This window comes from Kogia breviceps, chromosome 15, assembly GCF_026419965.1.
Source record: "Kogia breviceps isolate mKogBre1 chromosome 15, mKogBre1 haplotype 1, whole genome shotgun sequence".
Lineage (NCBI taxonomy): Eukaryota > Metazoa > Chordata > Mammalia > Artiodactyla > Physeteridae > Kogia > Kogia breviceps.
In genome coordinates, this window is record NC_081324.1 from 78,409,249 (window position 1) to 78,434,044 (window position 24,796).

Genomic DNA, 24,796 nt, shown 5'->3' on the forward strand with positions numbered 1-24,796 from the left:
GAACCCGTGTCCCCTGCATCGGCAGGCGGACTCTCAACCACTGCGCCACCAGGGAAGCCCTGGCTGAAGTTTCTGTTGAGACAACACTGCAGCTCAGCTTCCCCTCCCGCCTTTCCCAAGAGCACCCCCACCCCACCCCTACCCCAGCTTCAGCCTCCTGCTGCCTCTGTCTCAGACTGGGCTTCCTGGTACCCGGCCCGCTGCGGTGGGCAAAGACATGAGAAATTCCAAGCAAATCAAACAAAAGACCACGGTTAGTCGAGTCAAGTCCACTTTTTAATATTTTGACCATGATGCAAACAGGCATAAATAGACTTTTGTTGAATTCCATCAAATTAGAAGATGAGAATTATACAGAAGAAGAGCATGCGGCGAGCACAGCCTGAACAACCTCGCAGAGAGCATGGGGCGGGTGTCAGTCCTTCGAGAAGGTGCTGGAGCACACGGGACACTTGGCGGAGATTAGCAGCATTGAGAGCTCAGAGGTAGGGGGAGGTCCGAGATTGTGGCAGCGCGTTCAGTGACAGGTGACACCGGCTTGGCCCACCTCCCTGGCTCCCCAGCCCCGGAAGGAACGGAAACCCACCACCACTGGCGCAGCAACGCAGGGCGACCCGCTCCCGGCACCCTGCGTCCCCCAGGTAACCACTGCTGAGCCCGGAGTGGGTCTTAGGATCACAACGATGACACGACAACATGGAAAACAGGGTGGAGACGGGGTGGGGGCACGGTTTGGCAAGAAAATCCCGAGTTCTAAGGCCGATGTCTATTGGCCTGGGGTCAGTTCTCTTTCTGCTCATCTAGGCGTGGCTGGACCTTGGAAGGATCCACCCTGTTGACTCGGGAAGAAGCTGGCTATCATGTCAGTTCTGAAAACTCAGCTTTACTTGGAGTCTGTGTTTTCTCCCGAGACCCATTTCTCAGCCTAGAGGCAACGCTCTTGACTCTCCCTTTGTTCTCATCCTCCACAACAGGTCGGAGTCCAGGTCCTGGTAATTCAACCCCCGGAATGTCTTTATCACTACATCTGCCCTTTCCCTCATTCAAGCCTTGGGTTTCTGCAATAACCAACCAATAGTTCAACAGGTCAGCCATCCAGGCTCTGTGCTGTAGCCAGAACATTCTTTTCCAAGCATAACCCAAATCACCTTATTTTCCCCTTTTAAAAGCACTCCTAAGGACTCTGTGTTGCCTACTAAATAAAGTCAAAATCCCTTGACAAAATTCTGTCTGTTCCCTGCCTATCTCCGCAGTGTACCCCTACCTTCCACAGCCTTTCCAAAGCTGGGCCACGTCTGAAGCCAGCCCCAATTTACCCTGTATGCTCCCTGTCCGTGTTTTTCTCCTCTCTCTTCCTACGTCCTGGCAATCTCCTTTCCCCAAACCTGCTGGTGGAATTCCACCGATTGCTCAAACCCCAGACCTGCATGTAGATTCTCAGAATTGTGTCTCTGCATATCCCAGACCCTAACCTTCTATAAGAGAGGAAGTGTGTTTTGCACTGTACACTCCATGGTGCCTTCTGCATACTGGAGAGGCAAGAAATGATATAGATTAAGTGCAACAAAATTTGATAGTTTATAATGGGCCAGGTACTGTAACTGGACATTTTATGGGCATTATCTCATTTAATCCACCTTGTGATACAGGTAGATATGTAGGCTCAGAAAGGTTAGGTCACCAGCTCACAGCTGTCTACAGAAACAGGGGCAGAGTTAGCATTTGGACTCGGGTCTGCTTCTAAAACTCCACTTTGGTGGGTCTGAAGCATTCCCCCAAAGCAAAGATACCTGGCTGTCTTACGCCATAGAAACCAAAACCTGTATCCTCTCAGGGAGTTTAACGACTTCTGCTTCTTTCGCAACACAAGGTACAGGAACAGAATTCCCAGTGACAGTAGGAGAACATGACTGTTCCAGCTTTCCTGTGGCAGGGAATGTCTCATCTCTCCTGGCCAAACTCACTTTTGTTACGTGGAGTTGGAGTGACGGCTGACCAGGTCAAGAGAGCGCAAGAGAAATAAGAGGCCTGCAACTAAGGCGACCCCCAAATGCCCACGCAGCCCTATTTCTGTTCACCTACCGTTACACCAAAGTTGGCAGGCTACTGGGACTGAACTACAAACCACCACAAGAGAGCAGCATTTAGCCACCCTGGATCAGAGCTGCACCTGAAATCAGGGCTCCACTCTCTCTGCCTCTGGATAGGTTCATGACAGCGAGGCTCTTGGTATCAGAGATTCTGGCAAATGAGAGAAACACATCAGACCAATCTCCTGTCCTCCAGCCAGGAGTTATGAAACAGCTTGTGTTGAGGGTTGAAAGGTGTTTACTTAAAAAAAACACAAAATAATCATTCTCGGGAAGAAAGATGAATCCTGGTGAGATAATCATTTCTGTAGACTCCCTGATAAAGCAAGATGATAGTTTTCTGTCTGCCTGCTACTAGAAGGGCAGGGCTATACGAAGAGGGTGCCTGGCATGGGATAAGTGCTTGTAAGTATGTATTTGGCGATGCAAAAGCATTCATGCATTGAAGCTTGATTTGGAAAGGGAAGCACTGATTAATTCCTCTATGATGGAGGTTGGACACAGTGGTTCAGTCCCTGCGGAGCTAGTGACATCTTAGGAGGGTGTCTCCAAAAGGCTCAAAGGGTTGGAAAGGAAGCCTCTGGGAGGAGAGCTACTGGCCAGAATCATGTTTGCAGGAAAGAAAGGGTCTAGAATGGGCTTCCCTCCTGGTCAGAGAGGGTCGGCCAAGCATGCCGAGGGCTTGGTCTCTGTGCCATGGAAGCCTGAGCAGGAGGAAACAGGATTAAAGTCAGGCAGGGAAATCATAACTGGCACGAAGGCAAACTCCGAGTGCCAGGGATGCGATACCAGCAGGGGCTGCCGGGAAGGGTGGAAAAAGGCGACATAGAGTTTGCCCTTTGTCTTTAACATGGGAACATATGTATATGTATAACTGAGTCACTTTGTTGTAAAGCAGAAACTAACACACCACTGTAAAGCAATTATACTCCAATAAAGATATTTAAAAAAAAAAAAAGAGAGAGTCTCTAAGGTTGTCCCCTCCTGGGGACACCTCTTTGGCACCCCCTATCTAAGGCCCTTCCAGAAAGAGCCAGGGCTCTCTCCCTTTGGCAGGCCTCCAAACTGAGCATCAAGAAAGAAATGCCCGTGTGCTGTACGGAAAGAAAAAGCTGTCTTTCCATCGGACAAGACAAAACGAAGCAAGACGGAAGGTCGGAACTGGATGACTGCTTGGCTTGCAACGCTGGGAAGGCAGTTCCTGGGGGCCAGTGGAACTTCTTGGCTCTCTCCGGGTGCTGCTCACCATTGACTTTTCGCACTTAAGTGTAGAAAGGGACCCTTCCACCCCATCTCCCCTGAGAAGATGAACTCTGTCAGGTCGGCCTGGGAGAAACTGTACCTGCCCTGATTCCTACCAAAGACTTTCCTGCCTGTTTTTGATCTGAGTTGAGGATAATTTATTTGTCAAAATTATCTTATCAGGTTAAAAATTGGGGGGAATCCCTTTTGGGAGACCAAAAGCATGAGGGCAGGTACTCCCCACCCTGGCTGGGGTCCTGCAGGGGAAGCCGTGAGATACCTCATGACGGAGTCCCTCTCCAACCTGATCTGCTTTCACCGGCTTCCATTACTTTATCCCCAGGGGTGAAACAGCAAGCCCCATTTGGGGGAATAAAAAAAAAAATAACAGCGATATTCTTGCTTGATACCGTTTTCAATCGCCACAACTTTAAAGTTTGATCCATTCACACTTTTTGGCTTCATAACAGTACAGTTAGTGGAAACTAAGGACAAGTGAAGTTGGCCAAAGTTAGCCGGTGGCAAAGACGGGAAGATTCTTATTTCCAGCTCATTCCCTTGGACAACGTTACTTCTGGTCTTGTGGGTGGGAGTGCCAAGTCAGGCTATCCTGATTTGATCCTGGGGTGTGTGGGGTTGGGGAGTAGGTTTGCCCAATCCATTAGCTGGGTTAATTTCCCGGTAAGGGCTCCGCTAACTGGGGCCAGCATCTAAGTGCACCGAATTCAGTGATTTCCCCTTGCATTGGAGATTTCCCCCTTGATCGTCACAACCCACCTCCATGCCCTGACCCTGTATAACCAGGACAATTAGGATGCTTCCAAGTGTTTCAGGCATGCTAGCACAGACCCTTAATTATGGATGTGTGAGGCCCCAGTATGGGCCGGGGCATATTTCTTGGCACTGAGGGTCCGCAGGCGACATGCCTGCATGAGGACGGAGGGAGACCCAGGCCCAGCACACGCTCACACACACACGACCAGAACGTCATCGTAAAAAAGGACGAGGGGGATTTGGACAGCTGAGGGACTAGCTCAAAAAACTCTTCCGTCTGGTTCCCGCAGCCTCTCCAGGGCAAACCCCAGAAAACACCCTAACACGAGCCACAGCCACGCTCCAGTGGCTTCATGCACCGGTGATTTGCCCCTGTCAGAAAGAGAGAGAGGGGGAAACAGTTCTGTAAGAGCCACTGCGGATTATGAAGGCATTGCACTGCAGCGGGAAAACTCAAGGAGAAAACCCAAGAGGGCCAGGAAACCACTGAGAGGTGAGAACCCAGGAGAGGAGGACCAGGACACGGCGACAGGACAGGAGGCAGAGCAGGGGCCGTGTGCGGGCCCGAAGGAAAGGTTCAGCAGTGTCCGCGCTTACAAAACCTGCAGCCATCCTGGCCGAGTGCAGCGGTGCGGCCACCCTGCCATCCACCTGGGCAAGAGGGTCCCGTTAGGAGCTGAAAACCCTGTAGGAGGAGAAGTGGGGAGGGAGTTAGCGCCAGGGGAGCAAAGGCTGCTCCGTTGCCTTATACAGACCCAGAGAAAAGCACCTGAGCTCTGGGCTTTGTCTCTTTCACTTCCTCATCAGCCCCAGTGCCTTGGACAGGACGTGGCACCTTGATGGGGCTCATCTTGAGTGAATGAATGAATGAATGAATGAACAGATGAATGAGTGCTTGCTCACCCACACAACAAACCAGGACGAGATGCGATCTTCAAGGCAATAATGTCAGCCTGCTGGACACCAAAGTATGTTTTTGAGACCTCCGTGTTGTCATGAGGGGAAAAAAAATGGGGATGCTTAAGAAATGGAGCGTGCGTGCCCCAGGCTACTGAAAACGAAGCAGCTGAACTCCCACCTAATTTAAAGGGCACACGGGGCTTCCCTGGTGGCGCAGTGGTTAAGAATCCGCCTGCCGATGCAGGGGACACGGGTTCGTGCCCTGGTCCGGGAAGATCCCACGTGCCGCGGAGCAAGTAAGCCCGTGAGCCATGGCCGCTAGGCCTGCGCGTCCGGAGCCTGTGCTCCGCAACGGGAGAGGCCACAGCAGTGAGAGGCCCGCATACCGCAAAAAAAAAAAAAAAAAAAAAAAAAAAAAAAAAAAAAGGGCACACGGTGATGGTTTCCAGGTGCTCTGTGGCAGAGAATGGGGGGAGTGAGATTACAATCAAGGGTGACATGTCATGGCATTAATGTAAGGTTAAAATAGTGAGACTCAGTCCCAGTTTTGTGGTACCTCAGACCATTTCCAGCAATCTCTAGAGGACGGGTGGAATTGTCCAATTAATATCAATTGGAACTTGTGTCAGTGAGAATGCTAGCGGCGCTCTGCGGGTGAGAGAGGTGGTGTAAATGCTAGGAGCAGTGAACAGGAAGGCAAATTTTGCAGTGGTGAGAGCCATCACTTAACTGGGGGCGCCCCGGTGGAAGTTCACATCCAAAGCTGGGGTCCCCACACGTGAGGGGAACTCAGAATCCCCTCCGGGGGTCATAAAAACACAAACCGTTCGGTGCCCTGACCCCAGAGCTTCAGATTCATCGGGGCTGGGGCGGCCTGGGAATCTGCATCTCTAACACGTTCCCAGACACTGCTTATGCTGCTGGTCTGGGGACCCCGCTGTGGGAAAGCCACGGTCAATGAAATCAGACCTCCCTGCCTGTCAGGGCTCTGCCCACCCCGCCCAAGGGATGGAGCCAGCTCACTCATCAGTGTCCTTTTTGCTCTCCTCAATGAAGGCAATGGATTCAGATCTAAGGCGGTTGGTCACTTCATATGTGCGCAGGGTGACCCCGAAAATATCCTCATGGTATCGGTTGTCATCCTAGGGGACAGAAACAACCAGGAAACAGACCTCAAATGCCAGCCAAGGGCACGGAGAAGGGCAGACACGTTGATACCCTGGAATGTAATATTCCTAGAGAAGACGGTCCCTTAAGAAACGAGGTGTAGGGAATTCCCTGGTTGTCCAGGGGTTAGGACCCGGCGCTTTAACTGCCGTAGCCCTGGGTTCAATCCCTGGCTGGGGGACTAAGATCCTGCAAGCCCTGCGGCATGGCCAGAAAAAGAAAGAAAGAAAAAAGAAACGAGGTGTAACCCAGGGCCCCCAGAGACCCCTTTGGTCTCCAAGACTCTGTTTCAGCAAGACCCTCTGCCCTCTAGGGCATGGAGCCTCTAAGCCCAGTTGGCAAAGAACACTTCTGTGCCCATCCAGAAACACGCTGCTGCTTTGTGGATTCTGAGGCTAGAAGAGCTGAGGGGGTCCGGTGGAAACTTCTCCATTTCCCCCTTTCCTCCCTCCTCCTCGTTCCTGCAAGTTCAGATCTGGGCATGGCTGGGTTTAGTGTAAACATCACAGCCTGTAGAGACCAGCAGAGATGGGAGAGAAGACAAAGTGCCCGCTTAGCACTCAGGGAATACCACGGTTGCCAAAGTGGAGACTTCTCTGAACATAGGGGTTTTTCTGACGATGAGCATCTTAGCTCAGCCTTGCCCAGAAACAGACAAAACAAAAAAGACAACTCAAGAAACAGCACGAGTGCTGATGAACTTGTGGCATCTGGGAGTTTCTGGAGCCATTGGAGCTCCTGAGGCAGGACTGAGGGGTGGGCATTACGAATATCCCAGAGGGCAGTGTCGCTGAGCATTAAACAAGGGCAAAAGGCACCTCCCTGCTGAGGAAAGGCAGCGGTTGGGGAACACGCATGCAGCAGAGTTAAGTTCTGGCACCCTCGGTCCCAGAGGTTTTGAAGCAAGTTGCCCATCTGTAGAGTGGATTCATTTGAAGTTGGGGTGGTTTTCAATCTTATTCTGCAGAGTTTTGCAGAATCTATGAAAGTGTCTCCCAAGACTCATACCAGAGAGACAGAGTGGTGAGGGCTCTGCAGCTCTCCTTGGAGCTCTGGCATTTCTACCAGAAAGTCGTTGTTGTTTTTAACCTAGTGGGGTTTATTATCAGAATTAGAGCAAGGGCTTCTTCTGATGTTTGATTACTGCTCATTTAGGGAAGCAGGGAGAAGAATGGGATCACCCCTGGAGCTTTGCGGAGGCCTGGAACTCAGTTTATTCTATTTGGGGCAGTTGGCCACGTAGTTAGGACTTTGCTTACTGGGCTGCTACTAGCCTTTGTGCAAATTAGGAAAAGGCATCCCTCCTCCCAAGGTGCACTGCTTGGGAAGCCAAGCATGGGGTGGCTTTCATCCCCCACTTGCGCCCCTTGGACAAACCTTTTTGTGCAGTGCCCAACCTGCACAACTGCACAGAGCAGTGCTGCAGCTTGTTTCTGGGGACAGGAAAAGTTGGGTTAGGATGGTTTCCATCTAGCTACCCAGTGGTCCACCCACTTGTTATTTTCACACATCATAGCTCCCTACCATATTTAATACACGTACCTGCATGTCCCACCATCCTTCCTTCTCTCTCAACTATGGTTTGGGACCACCTGTATCCTCTACCCCCAGTCATAAATGGGAAAATGGGAGCAGGGATGTCATCCCGGGTCCCCTAGTCATTGAGACAGGAAGGATGAGGAAGAGGAGACAGGAAGCTGGAGGCCAGAAAAGGAATCCCAGGAGCCGGCCCATCACTCACCCTCAGCCTGCTGATGAACACGCCGGCGTCCTCCACCGAGAGCTTCCCCTGCTGGCTCATGATGCGCTGGATGGCTTTGAGGACATCGGCCGCCATGGTGACGTCCCCGCAGACGTAAATGTGGCCCCCTTGCTCCTTCAGGGCTCGGTACACAGGTTCTGCCAGCTGCTCCTGTAGGATGTCCTGCACGTACTTCTGCGGGGAGCAGGAGGACCAGTGAGAAGGAGCCGGGCTGCGGGACAATCCTGTGAAGCTCCCTCCCCGGCCCCACTACCCCGGGAGCGGAGTCAAGACACAGGGCCTTGTGGGCAGGTCTATATTTTGTGCAGTGATGCAGAGGACTAAGAAGAGTGAAGCAGGAGAGGAGGGAAAGACGATCTGAGGCTGTGATGAGCTGCTCCCCACTCTGGAGCCACCCTCTGCTGAGAACCCTCTTTGCAATCATGCAGCACGCCCCCCAGAGCCATCCCCTGGTGGGGGGCGTAGAGGGGGGGCATCGTCTACCCGCTCCTCTCTTCAATGGCCCGTGGTCACCCAGGGGGTGTTAACTCCCGTACACTTCTAGGTGCGGGGCTGGTACTGCAGGCGTCCTATGCAGGGGTGCCAGAGAAGCCCCAGGACAGACAGCAAGGAATGGGGGTCGGGGAAGGGGCTGTCAGGTTACACCTGGGCAAAGCCAGCTGCTGCAGGAATTGCTGGCATAACAGGGGGGCTAAGAGAATGTCAGGTGGACACAAGGGGTGTACAATGCAGCCTCCAGGGAATTTGTCTGGTTTCTCCAGGAAACTTCCCCCAGGCGAGCCCGACATTCAGCTGGTATGTTCTGGAACAGCTGTACCTGCTACCGAAACATTGATGAACTTCCATGCCAGATGTCAAGTAGCTGCTGCCCAGACCCTCTGAGTGCCCCCCTCCCTGCTATCCTGGCTCCTTTCCTGGACACCCCTGGGGGGGCAGTTGAGAACCCCAAGATCCAGCAGGGGCATGCTCCAGTCCTGCGGCCTGTGTCCATTCTGACTTGGAGTGCCTCTTATGGGCTGTTTAATTTTTTTTTATTTGGCCACTCTGCACGCCTTGTGGGATCTTAGTTCCCCGACCAGGGATTGAACCTGGGCCCTTGGCAATGGGAGTGCGGAGTCCTAACCACTGGACCGCCAGGGAATTCCCTGTTTAATTTTTAAAATTCTTTTTATTGTGATAAAGCACACGTAACATAAAATATACGCGCGTTTTAAAGTGTATAATACAATGCAGTGGCACTGAGTACATTCACAGCGCTGTGCGACCATCCCCTCTACCTGCTTCCAGAACCTTTTCATCACCCCCAGAAGGAACCCTGTACCCGCCCCATTCCCCCTTCCCATAGCCCCTGGCAACCATGCATCAGCTTTCTGTCTCTATGGATTTGGCTGTTCTGGATATTTCATGTAAGTGGCATCATAGAATGTGGGCTGTTCAACATTTTAAGTCAAATGTTTATGCTCCACGCTTCCTGAAGTTCAGAGCAATGTCACGGAGGAGAATGCAGAAAGAGTGAGGGTTTCTGGGAACGGGATTTGCATGAGTGGACGAGCGTGTGTGTGAGCTGGGCTGGGCTGGGGGGGGGGACCATGAACAGGCTGGGGGTTACCTTTGGTTTGTCTGGCTCCCGGGAGTAGGCTGTGTACAGTTCTCTGAAGACCCCCTTGCTCTTGGCCTGTAGGGTCTCCTCCCTGTAGATGTGGTCGATCTTGGACTGCCGGCACCCGAAGACCAGGATCATGGGGCAGGGACTCATTCCTGGGGACCGGGAAGATCTCCTGTCACCGACGGCTCCGATGCCTGATTTCGGGGGTGGCTGGTGGTGCCAGGGGTGCCCAGGACCTTAGCACGTGCTACAGGGGTAGAGGTGCACGGACCCCAGGGCAGGCGGTAGATGTACTCGCGTACACACACGCGCACACGCGCACACGCTGAGGGAAGTAGGTGAAGTGTGCTCAGACTTCAGCAGACCTCTCTTCTCTGGGTCTCAGTCTTTCCTCTGCAAAAGCCCCCACCACTGGATACTGCTAAACCCCTAAACTCTGAAACTAGACTGGCTGGATTCAAATTCCAGCTCTGTGTGATGCTGAGGAACTTACATAACTTTCTATGTCTCCGTGTCCCCAAGTACAAAATGGAAATAATAATAGCGTCTAACCTCATAGGGTTATTGTAAGAAGTAAATGTAAAACATTAGACCTGTGCCTGGTACAGTTGTCCCTCGGTATCCTAGGGCATCAGTTCCAGGACCTGCCCTGGATACCAAAATCCACTGATGCTCGAGTCCTATATAGTTGGCCCCCCTGTATCCGAGATTCCTCTGTATCCAAGGTTCCACGACCGCGGATTCTCAACCAGCCTCGGATGGTGTAGTACGATACGTATGTATTTAATGAAGAAAGCTTGCATACGTATAAGTGGCCCATGCGGTTCAAACCCATGTCGTTCAAGGGTCAACTGTACTTTGTAAATGTTAGCTATTCCACTAGAATGACAGTTCCACTGGAGCAAGGTTTTGTTTTTGTTTTTTGTTTTTTTTTTTAAGTTGTTTCTCTGTCTTGTTCGTTGCTGCGCCTCTAGTGCCTACGAAGGTGTTTGGCATTCGTGAGACGCACAGTAAATCCCCGTTAAATGCGTGTCAGAAATGTGGGTTTCTTTCTCTCTCTCCTCCCAAAGCTGATCTGTTGTGTTTCTACCACAACAAACCCTGCTCCTGAATGACAGTCTTTGGGACCATCCCGTGAACACCCAGCCATTGGATAAGGCTTAACGCTTACCCCTTCTAGGGCTGCTTACATTTTAAGATGGGGGTCTTATCTGAACAGTCCAAGAAATGTCTTCCGGGGATGGAATTTCGGGCCTTGGAACAAGCTGTGTGGACGGTTTGTTGGGACACGTCCTTTGAATTACACCGTAAGCTTCACCCATGGGTCTGGTCGCTACTATACTCCCCCTCCGTCCCCAGGTAGTGACACAAAGCAGAGAAAACGTCACCATGCCTCCGGGATGCTGGGGCACAGGCGGGCCTCCCCAGGTCCAGGGGGGTAGAAACCATGTGCCTGCCAGACCATGACTCGCCTTTGTGCTGGATATCAAATTGCCGTTGCTGCCAGAAGCTTCGGAAAGGGGCAATGCCTGTGCCCGGGCCGACCAGGATACAGGGCACTTGCGGATTTCGGGGCAGGTGGAAGCTTGGCGCTCTGGACAAGGAAGAGAGAGTCAGAAGCCTTGCTGAGCTCACATCTGATCAAGAACTGTTGGGTCTTAGGTAAACCAGATGGCCGTCTTGGGTAGACACGCAACGGGGTTTAAAGCTCTTCAGCTGGGGACAGGCGGCCCTTATCAGGGTGGGAGGTCCCATTAATTTGGGTCCTCAGGGTCTGGCTATCACTCCATTTCCCAACTATCCCCACTGCTGGGCTAAGCCACAAAGGGAGTGGGGTTGATATAACCCTGGGTTTCCCTGCCGCAGCACTCCTGACAGTGGGGGCAGCATACCTCTCAGTGATGACGGCTGTCCTGTGCCTTGCAGGATGCTGACTAGTACCCAGGCCTCTATCTATTAGATGCCAGGAGCACCCTCCAGCTGTGACAACCAAAAATATCCCCAGGCATTGCCAAGGGCCCCTGGGGGTCAAAATCACCCCAGGTCGAGAACCACTGAATTAACCTTCCATGAGATCTTCCCAAATCAGGGAGTTGCAAGCTTCAATGTACAAAAGAATCGGGTGGGGGTGTTGGAAGAGGGTGGAGATTCCTGGGCAGCGCAGCAAGTCTAGGCTCAGGACTCGGCATTTTGGAAGCACCCCACGGGATTCTGATGCTGATGGTATGTGGACCATATCATGACCGTTCTACCCTTAACAGCTGAGAAGAATGGCTGGCCAGGCCCACCATTTAGGTAGGGAAGTTATCAGTTGATAAAGCAGGTAACTACGGTGGGTCTAAGCTCAGACACATCCCTCATTTTTTTTATTTTTATGTTTTTAAAGCTACATTATTTTATTTGATTGACTGATTGAGGTAGGAACACTTAACACATATTGACCAGGGGATTTTTACACAAACTAACACCTCTGGCCGTAATACGTCTCCGATCAAAAACGTGTTTAACGTGAAACCTATCCTCTTAACACACTTTAAAGAGCGCAATACGCTATTGTTAGCTATGGGCAGAAGTATCCCGTGAAGCTGAGTTTGGAGGGGTAAGATGGTCGACGGGGAGGGGAGTTAAATCTTCCTGGTCTCTAAGAAACTGGGAACACATGGGGTGGCCAGCAGACTGTGGATAGAAGTTTCACTAGTCTGCAAATTCCCAGAAGGCGAAAACTGCATTTTGCCTGGTTGTCTGCTGTAGCCCCATCTAACACAGGACATGCACTTGATAAATATCTGATGCACTGACCTGAACTTGACTAGAGGACTGGCTTAGCTTCTGCTATGCTGCTCTGCCCCCACGATCCTGTTTCCGTAACAGCTTTGCAGCGATGCTGAACGTCGATCTCAATCCCATCGGACTCAGCCACCCCTCCAGAACCCTTCCGGCTGGTCCGCCCGCCCCATCTCAGGACATGGGGAGACAGATGTGGGATGGCTGCTGCTTTTCGTTTGTCACTCACCCTCTCACGAAACAGGGCACCACTTCGTCAGCCAGGATCCGGTTGAGCCAGGAGGAGCACACACCGTGGTGAATCGGTCCTTCTCCATCTAACAGGATAAGCGAGGTGATCTGGCTCATTTACTGTCCCTCAAGCTCCCCCGTCCCCGGGGGCTTCCCCCCATCCTCCAGTGCAGAAGGCTCACAGCCCCGACGCCAAGTTTCTGCCTTGGAGTTCCCTGTCTAGATCCCCTCCTCTGACGGGGAAGAGGAAATGGTAAAGCTGGGGTGGGCTCACGGCTGTGAAACCGGTGGTTAGGGGTGGCTTGTATTCCAACCGTGCCCACTGAAAGGGCCTTGATCGAGGTGCTCTCGGTGGCCTGTCAGGACCCCGGGCCTCAGAGCTCTCTCAGGCACCACGCGTTTTTTGTTCGTTTGTTTGTGTGTCTGTTGGCCACACCGCTCAGCTTGCAGGATCTTAGTTCCCCCGTCGGGTATTGAACCCGGGCCCCAGCAGTGAGAGCACAAAGTCCTAGCCACTGGACCGCCTGGGACTTCCCGAGCACCATGCATTTTACTTGCTATAACCAAGGAGGAAAACACGGGTGCAGAGGTCAGGTTATCCGGCTGACCTACAACCTACAGCTGGACGTCAGGCAGCAGAGAGCTCCCCCATCGGAGGGAAGGGGTGGTGGTGGCTTGTTCTAGCTGCTGCCTTGGGGGTATGAGGGGAGGAAGGGAGTAAAAGCAGGTCTCGGGCTTCTGGAGAGGCCTCCAAATGCACATTTCATTTCCTTCCTGATTCTGCACAGAGCTGGCTCTGCCTAAGGGGACGGTTTGCTGCTCTACTTCTTATCCCAGTTTCCTGGTCTTGGGGGGTGGGTGACCTCCCTAGGATTTGGGACGCGGCAGAAGTTTAGGCAGACGTGCAGAGGCCCCTGGAGGGGGGCGGGAAACGCAGACCCGGGGGCCCCCCCAGCGCCTCTGCGCACCTCGGGTGCGGTAGGAGACGATGGCCACGGTGAGGTGCACCTCGTCGGGGTACATGTCCGGGGAGGAGCTGATGGAATAGTAGCGAGGTTGCAGCAGCGACAGCTGGGTCAGGAGCAGGGTGGCGGGCATCTGGATGGATGGGAACTCCTCCAGCACCTCCACGATGTTCGGGTTCCTGCCCCATTTCCATTCCTCGTACTCCTGCAAACCCTGCACCGAGCAGAGGGGCAGAAAAGGACTCGCAGCCAGACCCTGGAGCAAACCTCCAAGGAACGCTTGAGGAGGTCCAGGGAGGAAGACACATTTACAAATAACAATAGTTAACTCTTGCCTAGGAATTACGCTGGGCCAGGTTTTCATTTTTGCAAGGACCTTATGAGATAAGTCTGATTGACATCCCTATTTTATTGATGGCGAAACTGAGGGATATAGAGGTCCCATGGCTACGAGGTGGGGGCAGACTTCAGCCCGAAAACCACCTGCTCGTATGGCCCGTGAGCTAAGAGTTGTTTTTACATGTTTAAATGGTTGGGGGTACGAGGCGGGGGGAAATCAAAAGAACGATACTATTTCATGACCCTAGACTATGACGTGAAATTCAGATTTTGGTGTCCACAGATAAAGTTTGATTGGAACCCAGCCACGCCCACTCATTTACGGATTGTCTATGCTGCTGTGCTACAATGGCAGAGTTGAAGAGTTGAGCAACAGGGACACATAGAGCATGAGTCTAAAATATTTACTACCTGGCCTTTTACAGAGAAAGTTTGCCGGCTCTTCTAGTCAGTCTGGCCTCAGAATCTGTGCTCCTAGTATATTACACTCTCCTGCCATCTGCCAAGGTCAAGAGAAATGCACCGTGAAGGGAGTCATGACTTGCAGGCGTGTGATTTGTGGGTCTGCAAGGCTGGAGGTGTATCCTCGGAGCGTATGGGTCACATTCAAGATGGTAAAAGACAGCCCCGAAGGAACGGGTTGGGGTGTGGAGGACCACGTTCAAGGGCACGTTGACAGCAAAGCCCAGGCGTTACTGGGGAACACAGGAACTGTCTGGGGCTCTGGAGTTATTTTTCCTACATCTTAGAAGCTGCCCTTAGCTTATAGGAGGCTCAGATTTTAAGGAGGGGTAAAGCCTATTACCAGTGCATCGTATAACCAAGCTTTTCCCCATGTTCCTAAAGACCATCCTTGCTCTACTGACAGGGTATGGCGTTCTGGAGAACGTGCTTTTCAGACCCCCAGCCTCAGTGACTTCGAGCTGCTGGCGGTCAGTTGGCCAAAAGCCCCAGCAGCTGCTCACCGAAACTGACATGCCTCTGGAAACTAACATGGACCTGATCCTGTATGCTTCCATTCAAACTTTCTGCCCTCTCCTTCACTTGGGGTCAGGCTTGTTCTGAGGTCTGATGGTTCTCTCAGTCTTATCTGACTCTGTTTCCATTTTCTCTCACACAGGTGTTTCCCCTAATAAAAAAAATCCTCGCTCTTTTAATGGGGTTTGCGCCTTTTGGAAGAAGCAGATTCACACATACAGTTACATCAAATTTTACTTTAAATAATCCTGTGCAAAGAGTGCAAGCTCTGTTCGCTCTTCAGATTATCCCCCTTCCGTTACTTAAAATTTTAAATCAAAGTTATGCGTGTACAGAGTTTAAAAAGTTAAATAATTCTGCAAAACTTACGATTAAAGATAATGCTCTCCAACTCCCTAGAGGTAACCACGTACAGTTCTTTTAAGTGCTTTTTTCTGGTGCTTGTTTTCATATTTCTAAGTAAGATGCACTCCCTGAATTAAAACCAGAACTTCCTGTGCCACCAATTGATGCCCTCTCCTGCATAGCAGAAGAAAGCGAAACCATGATTTTCTGGTGGCTTGCTTGCCGGGGAGGAGCCCCACTGGGAGAAATCTGAGTGGACCTCCCAGCTAGGATTTTTTGCAGCAGCTTGGTTTCTAAGCAAGGGCGGTAGAAGCTGTGCTTTTTGGTTCACCTCACCATCAGAGGCCTCTTATATCTTGAAGTCATACCTATAGCTCTTCAGCACTGAAAAAGCTGATTTTTAAAACAGGGCACTGGGGGATTGATTCTCTCAAGATCTTTTTCTAAGCATGGGCTCTGAAGGCAGGAGGAAAAAGAGTTAGAACAGCAATTTCGATTGTAGCCAGAGAACTCTGAGATTCAACGGGGTCGCTCTCTCGTTCTGTTAGACCTTAGTTAGAAGGAAGGGAGATGGCAGGACTAGCCATAGTGGACTAGCCAGTATGGTGACCTGCAAACTAGACTAAAACAGCCCTCGCTCAAGACTGCCATCTACTGGACAACTGTTGCAATAACTATACAATTCTCCAACGAGGAGGAGGTAAGGTTTGTACGTGGCCAGGGACCCACCTTGCTGAGGACCAGCAGACGCTGCTTCTCTTTCTCACTGGTGGCCAGAGAGGCAAACTGCTGCAGCTGCAGTGGTGTTGGAGGCGTGGTGATATCCAGGTAGTACTTGAAGGCCTGGAAGATGGTGCAGGGTGGGAGGCGATGCTCATCGGTCCAGTTACTGATAACCCCTGTGGAGGCACAGAGGAGGTGAGAGACGGGTCGGGGAGGAGAGTCTGGGCTTTGAGGGCTTAGGTCCAAGTTAGGGAGGCCAGACCTGCCTCTGGGACTGAGGATGGGGTCTGGAGAGCCAGACTGCCTCAGAGCCAAGTAACCCCTTGGCTGTCCACCTCCCATGTCCCTCATTTATACCCAGGGGCCTGGGGACCCTGTGATCACCTCCTGTATGCAAGAAGCTTGTCCAAAATCAATCGATATTATTAACTCATTTAATCCTCAGCACAATCCTACGTGGTGGGTGCTATTATTATCTCCATTTTGCAGTTGAGAAAAATGGAAGCACAGAAAGGTTAAGGAATTTGCCCAAGGTCACACAGCACAAATGCATAAAGTCAGACAGTATTGCTCCAGACCATGTTTTAACTACTATACAATACTGCTTCTATTTACTTTACTCCAGTACAGCCCCTACACACAAGCCTCTACTTCAAGATAAAAAGTACTGTTCCAACATGGAGAAAGAACTGTCTGGGTTGGATTTATTAAGAGAAGGTATGTCTCTCTAAAGTGGTACCTTCCTAAGGGATTTTCAATAGGGCTTTGGCTACAAACTGTTTTCACAGTCTGCCCTGACTTTGTGTCCTAGCTCCTTTGTAGAGGGGATGTGTCACTGTAGCCTGGGCTACCATGTATGGTCACTGCAGTTCCTTGTACCTGAGTTCTGAGCTCACCTGTGGCTACTGAGATGAAGCACGGAGACCCATTTACCTTGGAAAGTTATTTAATAGGAATGTCAAGGATGGTCCCTGAAACAGGTTGGGACTTGATCTAATTTGATCAGAAATACGGTTCAATCGCAACGGACCACTGAGCTTCACAGGGTGCCTTTGGATTCTGAGAGGAGGCATGGGCAGACTCCAGCTGCTATTTGGTGGCAGCGAGGCAGGGGTGATGAAGGAAGTTAGACGAGTAGCCTCTGCTAAGATCAGTGTCTAGCTGATGAAGGAAGGTAGAGGCCCCTTTGGCTCAAAGATGAACCATCAATGTCCTGGCTTCATGGACATTTATTTGCTGAGCCAGTTGGGCCAAGGTTATTCAACCATGAGCAAAGGAGGAGTCTTCAGTCTCATAAGCTGGGGGTGACAGAGACCCACTCTCCTACCTGGAATGGTGATTGAGAAGAACAAGTCTCCTCTTCCCGATACCCACTGCCTTTGGGACTCCCTGGAGAAGGGAAGCACCCCTGGGTGTAGCCCGGCCATAGTTACCCAAAGCCGTGTTTCGCTCCTCTAGCAGCTCCACCTTCACCAGCTGGTTGACCGGGGGTGCGTCCTCCAGCCGCTCGATCAGGGCATTCACGAGGTCCTCGTGGTTTCCGGGGAAGACGCCCAGGTGGTCCCCAGGCTGGTACTGCAGCTCCTGATTCCCGTTGGTGTGGAGACGCACGAAGATGGTTGATCGGCTGGAGGGAAGGGCAGGGGAACACAGTGGGATGAGGGCCACCGGCTGCTGCCCGCCTGCTTTGCTCCTCTGTCTGTCCTTGTGGCTACAACTCCCCGCCTTCCATTCTCTTTGGCGCTCAGGCCAGCCCGACTTCTGCCCCCATCACTCCACGCCGCGGCTTTCAGCAAGGTCACCCGCGGGCTCCTCGTGGCAAATCCGACCGCCAGCTCCTGGCACACCCATCGTGGTCACCAGAGCAGCACTGGACGCAGCTGCTCACTTCCTCCTTCTCAATACCCTTCTCTTGAGCACCCCAGGCTCTCCTGATCTTCTCTCTGGCTGCTCCTCTTCAGTCTCCTTTGCCAGTTCCTTCTCATCTCCCCTAACTGGACACTGGAGCACCCCCGGGTTCAGTTCCCAGACCTCTTTGCTTTCCTGACTTCCTGCCCCTGCTTCTCTTTCCTCCGTAGCACTTACCATCAACTGACCTCCAGCAGAGTTTACTCCTTTACATGCTTTGTGGTCTGTCCTCCCCGTCTGCCCCCTGGCCCCCAGGACAATATAAACTCTAGAGGGCAAGGAATTTGTCTGTTTTTTCCACTGTTCTATTCTGGCACCTAGGACAGTGCATGGCACATAGTAGGCGTTCAAAAAATATTTGTTGTTTGTAGGAACCTCAGACCCTCAGGATTAACCAGCTACTGGAATAGGCTCTGTTCTCTGTACCAATCAGCGTTCTGCCGGGAACCACTAGCCCACTGGAGCCACAGGCAATGATGTCCCCATTCTGTGAAATTCCATCTCTCCTAGAAATCCCAAGCTCCACCCACTTTTGCAACCAGGGTCCTCATCTTGTCATGGAAAAGGGAAAAGAACTTGGCCTTAAACTCAGGTTCTCGTTGTGCACAAATCCCACGATATTATAAAATTTACGGAACTAAGGAGAAAGCCCAGAGAGAAACTCGTTGGTGCCTGCCAGGTCATGCCCTTTCTTTTGATGTTTGGATTTCAAGTGCAGGAGGTCTGTGCTAAGAATGAACTCTCAGACTAGGATTATTCTGGTCCTCTTTAAAGTTTTAGTACCGATATACCACATTTTTATACCTGAAAACTTTGGGATGGATGACTACACTTTGGTAAATCAAATCGTTTTTGTATTCTTTGAGTTACATTCGCATTTTCAGATCCGCTTTTTTCTTCGTTGCCAACTGGTTTTCGGTTGACAGAGACACTTGATATTCAACGTGAAGTTTCTACATTCTCCGCGGTATGTAAATCAGCGCTTGAATAGACCAATGGGACTCGCTATTTAAAGGAGTTTTTGGCACAGCCAAGGGCTCTTTTGTGCTGCAAATAGCCGCCATTATTAAAAATAGTCGTGCTGGCATATTTTGCATGGCACCCCTGTCCTTAGTATGGGGCGAACTTGGTAACTGAAATTGTGAATGATGTTGGTGGGGTGGAGGGTGCCGCTCTCCTTCCCTGGGCAGATTTTGTTCTCTCTGGGGCACTGATCTAACCCATTAAATGCGCTTGCGCGACTGCTTCTGCTCTGAGCTCATAGCAATCTTTTGGTTCCTGGAGAGCAAGACATCAATCATCACCCCCTGCCAGCTCCAGGAAGGGGATTGGCGGAGGCTGACAGCCAGCAGAGGGCGCTGTGGGGTTGCTAATTTGGGAGCCTCCAGCGCCGACCACGGGAAGCCTTTGAAAGGCCCGCAAATCAATTCCCACTTTCTCCCAGATCATCATGATTTCTTTCGGAAGTATATTTGCCTCTGTTCCTTTGGCCAGTACAAAATAGAAATGCGGAGGACCCGAACTTGCTGAGCTGGCTCACACGCACAGCCATTTCCCCTAAGTCCTCTTGAACGCAGCCGAAGGTGGTCGGGCAGATAAGGGGGCAGGGATGGGAATGGAGCTGGCAGGAGGGCCACAAGGTGGGCCCCGGCTCTGCTGGGAATCTGACCACGGACACTTTGCAAGCCGCTGACCAGGCACGGCATGCGGAGAATCCTGGCAGTGAATGGCTGCATGGCCCTAGGACACCTCAGCGGGCTGGTCCTCGAGGCTTTGCAGGAAGCTGATCCCCCAGTGGGTAGCCCTAGCCTGGAGACTAATCGTCTTACATCTCAGTTCTGCTGGGGGTTTCTAAGTATAGGATTTTCTAAGCCTTTAAAAAAAAAAAAGTTGGGGACACATATGGGTCATTGAAAAGTTTTAGGGGAGGGAAAAAGGGCAACATTGGGAAGGCAGAGCTATCTGAGCCCTTTCCCCCAGAGTATTCCCTGCCTGTGAAGTATTTATATTCACCTATGGGAGCCTAACACACACACACACACACACACACACACACACACACACACACACACACACTCACACACTTGGCAATGGTTCAATGACAGGTTCGCAGATGAAAGAACAGTCTGCTAACATCCAGCATTAAATGGAAAACAAAAATTAGCTCATGTTCGTTCTTCAAGGAAAAGAGTGAACAGTGTCTGTTGTGAGCAGTTTGAGTGAATAAGGTTCATGCCTTCCACAAATTTGTCTTGAGTGTCAGGCACTGTTCTAGGCACTGGTGAGAGAGTGACGGATAAAGATAACAAAGGGCCTGATTCTCATTGAGAAGTAACTTAAAAAGATCTCAGATGGGGCTGGTGATGAGGATGGGTGGATGTGGATGGGTCGGGGCAGTGGGCTAAGTGACTGGCAGGTAAGTATGGTCAAGGAGGTCTCTCTGGTGATTTGACATTTGAGCAGAGATCTGAAGAATGAGAAGGAACGGACATGCAAAGATCTGGGGAAAGAGTGTTCCCGAAAGGAGAAGCAGCATGTGCAAAGGCCCTGAGGTTGGAAAAAGTGTGGCACATTTGAGGAAGGGAAAGAAGACTGGAGTGTTTGGAAGAGGGGTCAACACAGGGGTGGGTGGTACAGAGGAGATCAGAGAGCTAGGCAGAGGCCAGATCATGAAGGTCTTGTCATGACCTGTCATGGCAAAGGAGTTTGAAGGTTTCCTAAGTCCAGTGGGAAGCTATCGGAGGATGGGAAGCTGTGGATGGACAGGCTTCCGTTTACCTTCTTAAAAGATTAGTCTGCCTGCTATTTGGAAAATGGATCTTTGACAGAAATGTCAAGAAACAAGGAGACAAGTTAGGTATCTATGGCAGGCATTCAGACCACAGACGATCGTGGCCTTGCTTAAAGGTGGTGGATGTAGATCTGAGATGTAGTTGAAACACAAGACCCACAGTACCGGCTGAGAGTTGGATGGATAGTGGGAGGGAAAGCGAGGAGGCAGGGAGGATGCTTAAGTCTTGGGCTTAAGCCAAATGTTGATGTCTTCTGTTGAGATGGTGAAGCCTGGAGAGAAGCAATTTTATCAGAGGGTAGCTGGGAATTAAGAGTTCTTCCATCAAGAACTCTCCGTTATCATGTCCCATCTTTCTCTGAGATACTCCAGCGCTCAGGGCCCCTTCAGCATCTTTGCTCCTATTCTCTCTTCCTAGATGTCCCCCCTCTATTCACTAGTCTATCTAAAGCCTACCCGGTGTTTCCCCTCCTCCTTCTGCCTTCTAGGACCTATGATCTACACCCCACCCATTATCGCTCCATTATACTCTTTTCTGTATTGTTTGCTAACTGCTGTAGGTAGAAAATTTATTTCCTGGCCAGGCAGGAACTTCGGTCACTTTTCTCTTTAGAGTTGCAAGGATCACCTTCAAAAGGTGGCTTATTTCCTCTTAAGTACTTTGCTTGCAATTAAGGGTCTCTTGTTGGGGGTGGGAGTGGTGGGTGTGTGATTCATGATATCTTGCTATGGTCTCCTGGCTCAAACAGCTCAACTTTGGCCTTGGGCAGGGGAAAACAGGAGAGAGAGTCATGCTTTTTTACTCAATTATTCTTAAAAAAAAAAACCAAAACAACCGTATAAAGCTGGAAATGGTAGTAAACCTGAAAATAGGTAGTGCTATGGAGTGTGCTTTTAAAGAGTTAAACGCCTAGACGCCATTTGATCCTTTTTGAGCTAATCCATAACTGATTTTAATACTGTCTTCTGGTTCCTAACCTTGTTGAAATATCTTCCTGTAAGTCACTCAGAGTTAAGTGTCCTTTCCAGAGGTGGATTGGGGGTTATTCTGGGACTTCAGTCCAACTTAGCATCAAAACATTTGCAAATTACCTTGCTTTTTATGTACTATGGTTTGGGGAGTAATTTTTGTGATCTGGGCTTTCACAGTCTGTCGCTGAAAGAAATTTCCAGTAGATTCTTAGTCCCTTCTCTTCCAATGCTACTGCAGTTGTACTTTTCCACAGGATGGAAATGGGGAGTACGCTGCATATTTCAAATACAGAGTCCCTTTCGATATCAGAGATCATTATGCTCTGAATATTGCATTTAACTAATTATTCAAATGGATTAATTTCCCAATCCATTTCTTTAGTGTTGGAGGATCTGGGAGAGGACATGAGAGCCCTGGGGCTCTATCCTGTTGACCGATTTATCAAAAGTCCAGGCACAGAGAACAGACTTGTGGTTGCCAAGGGGAAGGGGGTTGGGGGATGGATGGAGTGGGAGGTTGGGTTTGGCAGATGGAAGCTTTTATATATAGGATGGAAAAACAATAAGGTCCTACTGTACAGCACAGGGAATTATATTCAATATCCTGTGATAAACCACAATGGAAAAGAATATTTAAAAAGAATGTATGTATATGTATAACTGAATCACTTTGCTGTACAGCAGAAATTAACACAACAGTGTAAATCAACTATACTTCAATTAAAAAAAAAGGTTTTAAGTCCACGTAGAAAGCACACATACCAAATTTGCAGGTGTATGAAGCTGGGATGGGTAAGGAATAGTAACGGGAATGAGGGATACGCTAGTTGCTTCGTGTGTGTTGTTTCTAATACTCACAGCACCTTTGTGATGCTCTTGAGGCCATAGGTATAGCCATTTGGCATTTTGACCTTGGAGTCAGAGCACTGAGCCTGTGTGGCCTTGAAAGGTCACTTGCATTTCCTAATTGTCATTTTTCGTATTTAAAACGTGGATGATACTAGTACTTACTTCCTGGGCTGGTCAGAACTCTGGGAGATCCTGCACAGAGAGGACTCAAAACAGTGCTTGGAACACAGAAAGTACTAGATGAACATTGGCAATCTTTATAGCCATCCATCTCATTTTAGGTAAGGAGACAGGGGTTCAGAAGCCCCAAGGGACTTGCCCGAGGTCACACAGCTGACACGTGGCAGCGCTGGGGTCAGAACCCAGGGCTGTCCAGCTGGAGAGCCCACCCTTTGTACTATGCCAGGCAAAGCATCAAGATCTCAAAAGATCTTCATGGGCTATCACTGCAAAGTGAAAAAGATTCCATTCAACAGGCATCAATGCAAAGACTTTCTTTACTGCCAAAAAATTTACTTATACAAGCAGAGGGATGTAGAGACCCGGCCTGATCATTCTGAAAAGACTTCAAGTCCAAGAGCAGCAAGGGCGTAAGCTTAATGGGAGATCAGCATGGCTGTTAGGGCAACACCTGCAATCCTGGGTGGCATTAGAGCATCCTTTCCAGATCAGGCATGGTAATAATAGCCTTAGTGCACTTGGCAGTGATCACAGGACCTCCACTGCACTGTGACCAGGGCGGGGAATGACATTTCCAGCAGGACAGAGTGTGTCTTTTTACTAAAGCAAAAGGTTTGGGAAACCAGGTCTCAGGAAGAACAGCTGGAGGGAATGAGGACCAGGGAGACACTGGTCACTGTCCTTGGCTATTGGCAGCTCTCTCATTTGGAAGAACTGACTCTGTTTTGGGTGTCACGGGAGAGGGCAACTTAGGATCAAAATGAAGTGCTAGGAACATTTGCTTTGGTTATAAGGAATAGGAAGATAATTTCTAACAATTAGGACCTTAAAACACAGAGGGGGCTGTTTTATAGGTTAATAAACCTCCCGTCATCCCAAAGGAATTTAAACAGAGACTGAGCAGGCATTTCTCAGGACAGCAGAGAAGAATTATCCACAGGGAGATGTCTGGACTAAGTGATTTCTGACTAAGATGCACATTACAGGGCTTCCCTGGCGGCGCAGTGGTTGAGGGTCCGCCTGCCGATGCAGGGGACGCGGGTTCGTGCCCCGGTCCGGGAAGATCCCACATCCGGGAACCCGTGAGCATGGCCGCTGCGCCTGTGCGTCCGGAGCCTGTGCTCCGCAACGGGAGAGGCCACAGCAGTGAGAGGCCCAAGTACCGCAAAAAAAAAAAAAAAAAAAAAAAAAAAAAGATGCACATTACAATGCACATTAGCAGTCTGAAAAGGGTGTGGTCTCTATTAAAAATTCCTTGAAAAACCTTTCTCTTTCCCCTTTCCACAGGGATCATCACCATTTACTTTTTTCTTCCCTGCAGGTTGGAGCTTGGCAAAGGGAAAGCAGGAAACCAAGATGCTAGTGGCAAGGGGGTCTCGAGGACCCTTAGAATGGTAATAGGAAGCCAGTCCTCGGAGTCCCCCTTCCTTGTTGTGTGTGGCATGTGGGGCACAGGTGGGGAACCGGAGGGGGCCAAGGTGTTCCTACCTGGATTTAGGACTTTGAAGGTTTTGACGGCTGAGGAGTCGAGCGGCTGAGACCCGCTTTTTGTGGACATTGGATAGACCTGGGGAGAGAAGAACAACAGTCTTCCTGTGATGGAGTTAAACAGTTGTCAGTAAAAAGTCTCCAGCTTCTCCTGACCCTCTCTTTACCGGGAGGACTGCACTAAAGGGAGACCAAAGCAATGACGCCCACCTTCTCTAAGGACCTTTCGGAGGTGAGAACTCCTGTCTTCCTTTCCCCCCACTGTCATGAACATCTCCCCAGGTGCGTGGTGGGAGGTACCTTGTGTGAGTTCCGGAGCTTCGGCCATGTAGGTGAGGCGGAACTTGTTCCTCTTCCAACTGCGGTCATTGCTGATGAGGGAGTTGTTTGCCTTCTCGATGTTGACGTCGTCTCCCACGCAGAACACATCACAGGCTGCCTGTGGCACACACGGGGCTTTCAGTGACCTCTTTCAGCCAACAGCGTGCCTCCCAACAGCTCCACGTCATAGCATGTATCCATCCATCCATCCGTCCACCCGTTCACGCATTCTCCCATCCACCCACCCATCAACCCACCCACCCACTCATCTACCTTCCCTCCCTCCCTCCCTCCCTTCCATCCATCCATCCATCCATTCTCCCATCTACCCTTCCATCAACCCATCCACACAGCCTCCTTCCCTCCATTGCATCCCTCCAT

The 24,796-nt window shown here is 50.6% G+C and overlaps 1 protein-coding gene across 1 annotated transcript in view; it reads right to left on the reverse strand.

The window, feature by feature from the left end:
* Positions 1–258: 258 nt before the first annotated feature.
* The window catches only part of NOS1 (nitric oxide synthase 1), a 106,614-nt gene continuing 82,076 nt past the window's right edge, over positions 259–24,796 (reverse strand). Inside the window, exons 19-29 of the mRNA XM_059040340.2 lie at positions 24,395–24,533; positions 24,095–24,173; positions 17,340–17,533; positions 15,913–16,082; positions 13,525–13,735; positions 12,555–12,642; positions 11,014–11,135; positions 9,545–9,693; positions 7,915–8,109; positions 6,030–6,148; positions 259–4,791 (exon numbers count right to left, since the gene is read on the reverse strand). Coding sequence (XP_058896323.2) covers positions 4,776–4,791; positions 6,030–6,148; positions 7,915–8,109; positions 9,545–9,693; positions 11,014–11,135; positions 12,555–12,642; positions 13,525–13,735; positions 15,913–16,082; positions 17,340–17,533; positions 24,095–24,173; positions 24,395–24,533 — 1,482 coding nt within the window. The 3' untranslated portion in view covers positions 259–4,775. The remainder of the gene's footprint in view (positions 4,792–6,029; positions 6,149–7,914; positions 8,110–9,544; positions 9,694–11,013; positions 11,136–12,554; positions 12,643–13,524; positions 13,736–15,912; positions 16,083–17,339; positions 17,534–24,094; positions 24,174–24,394; positions 24,534–24,796) is intronic.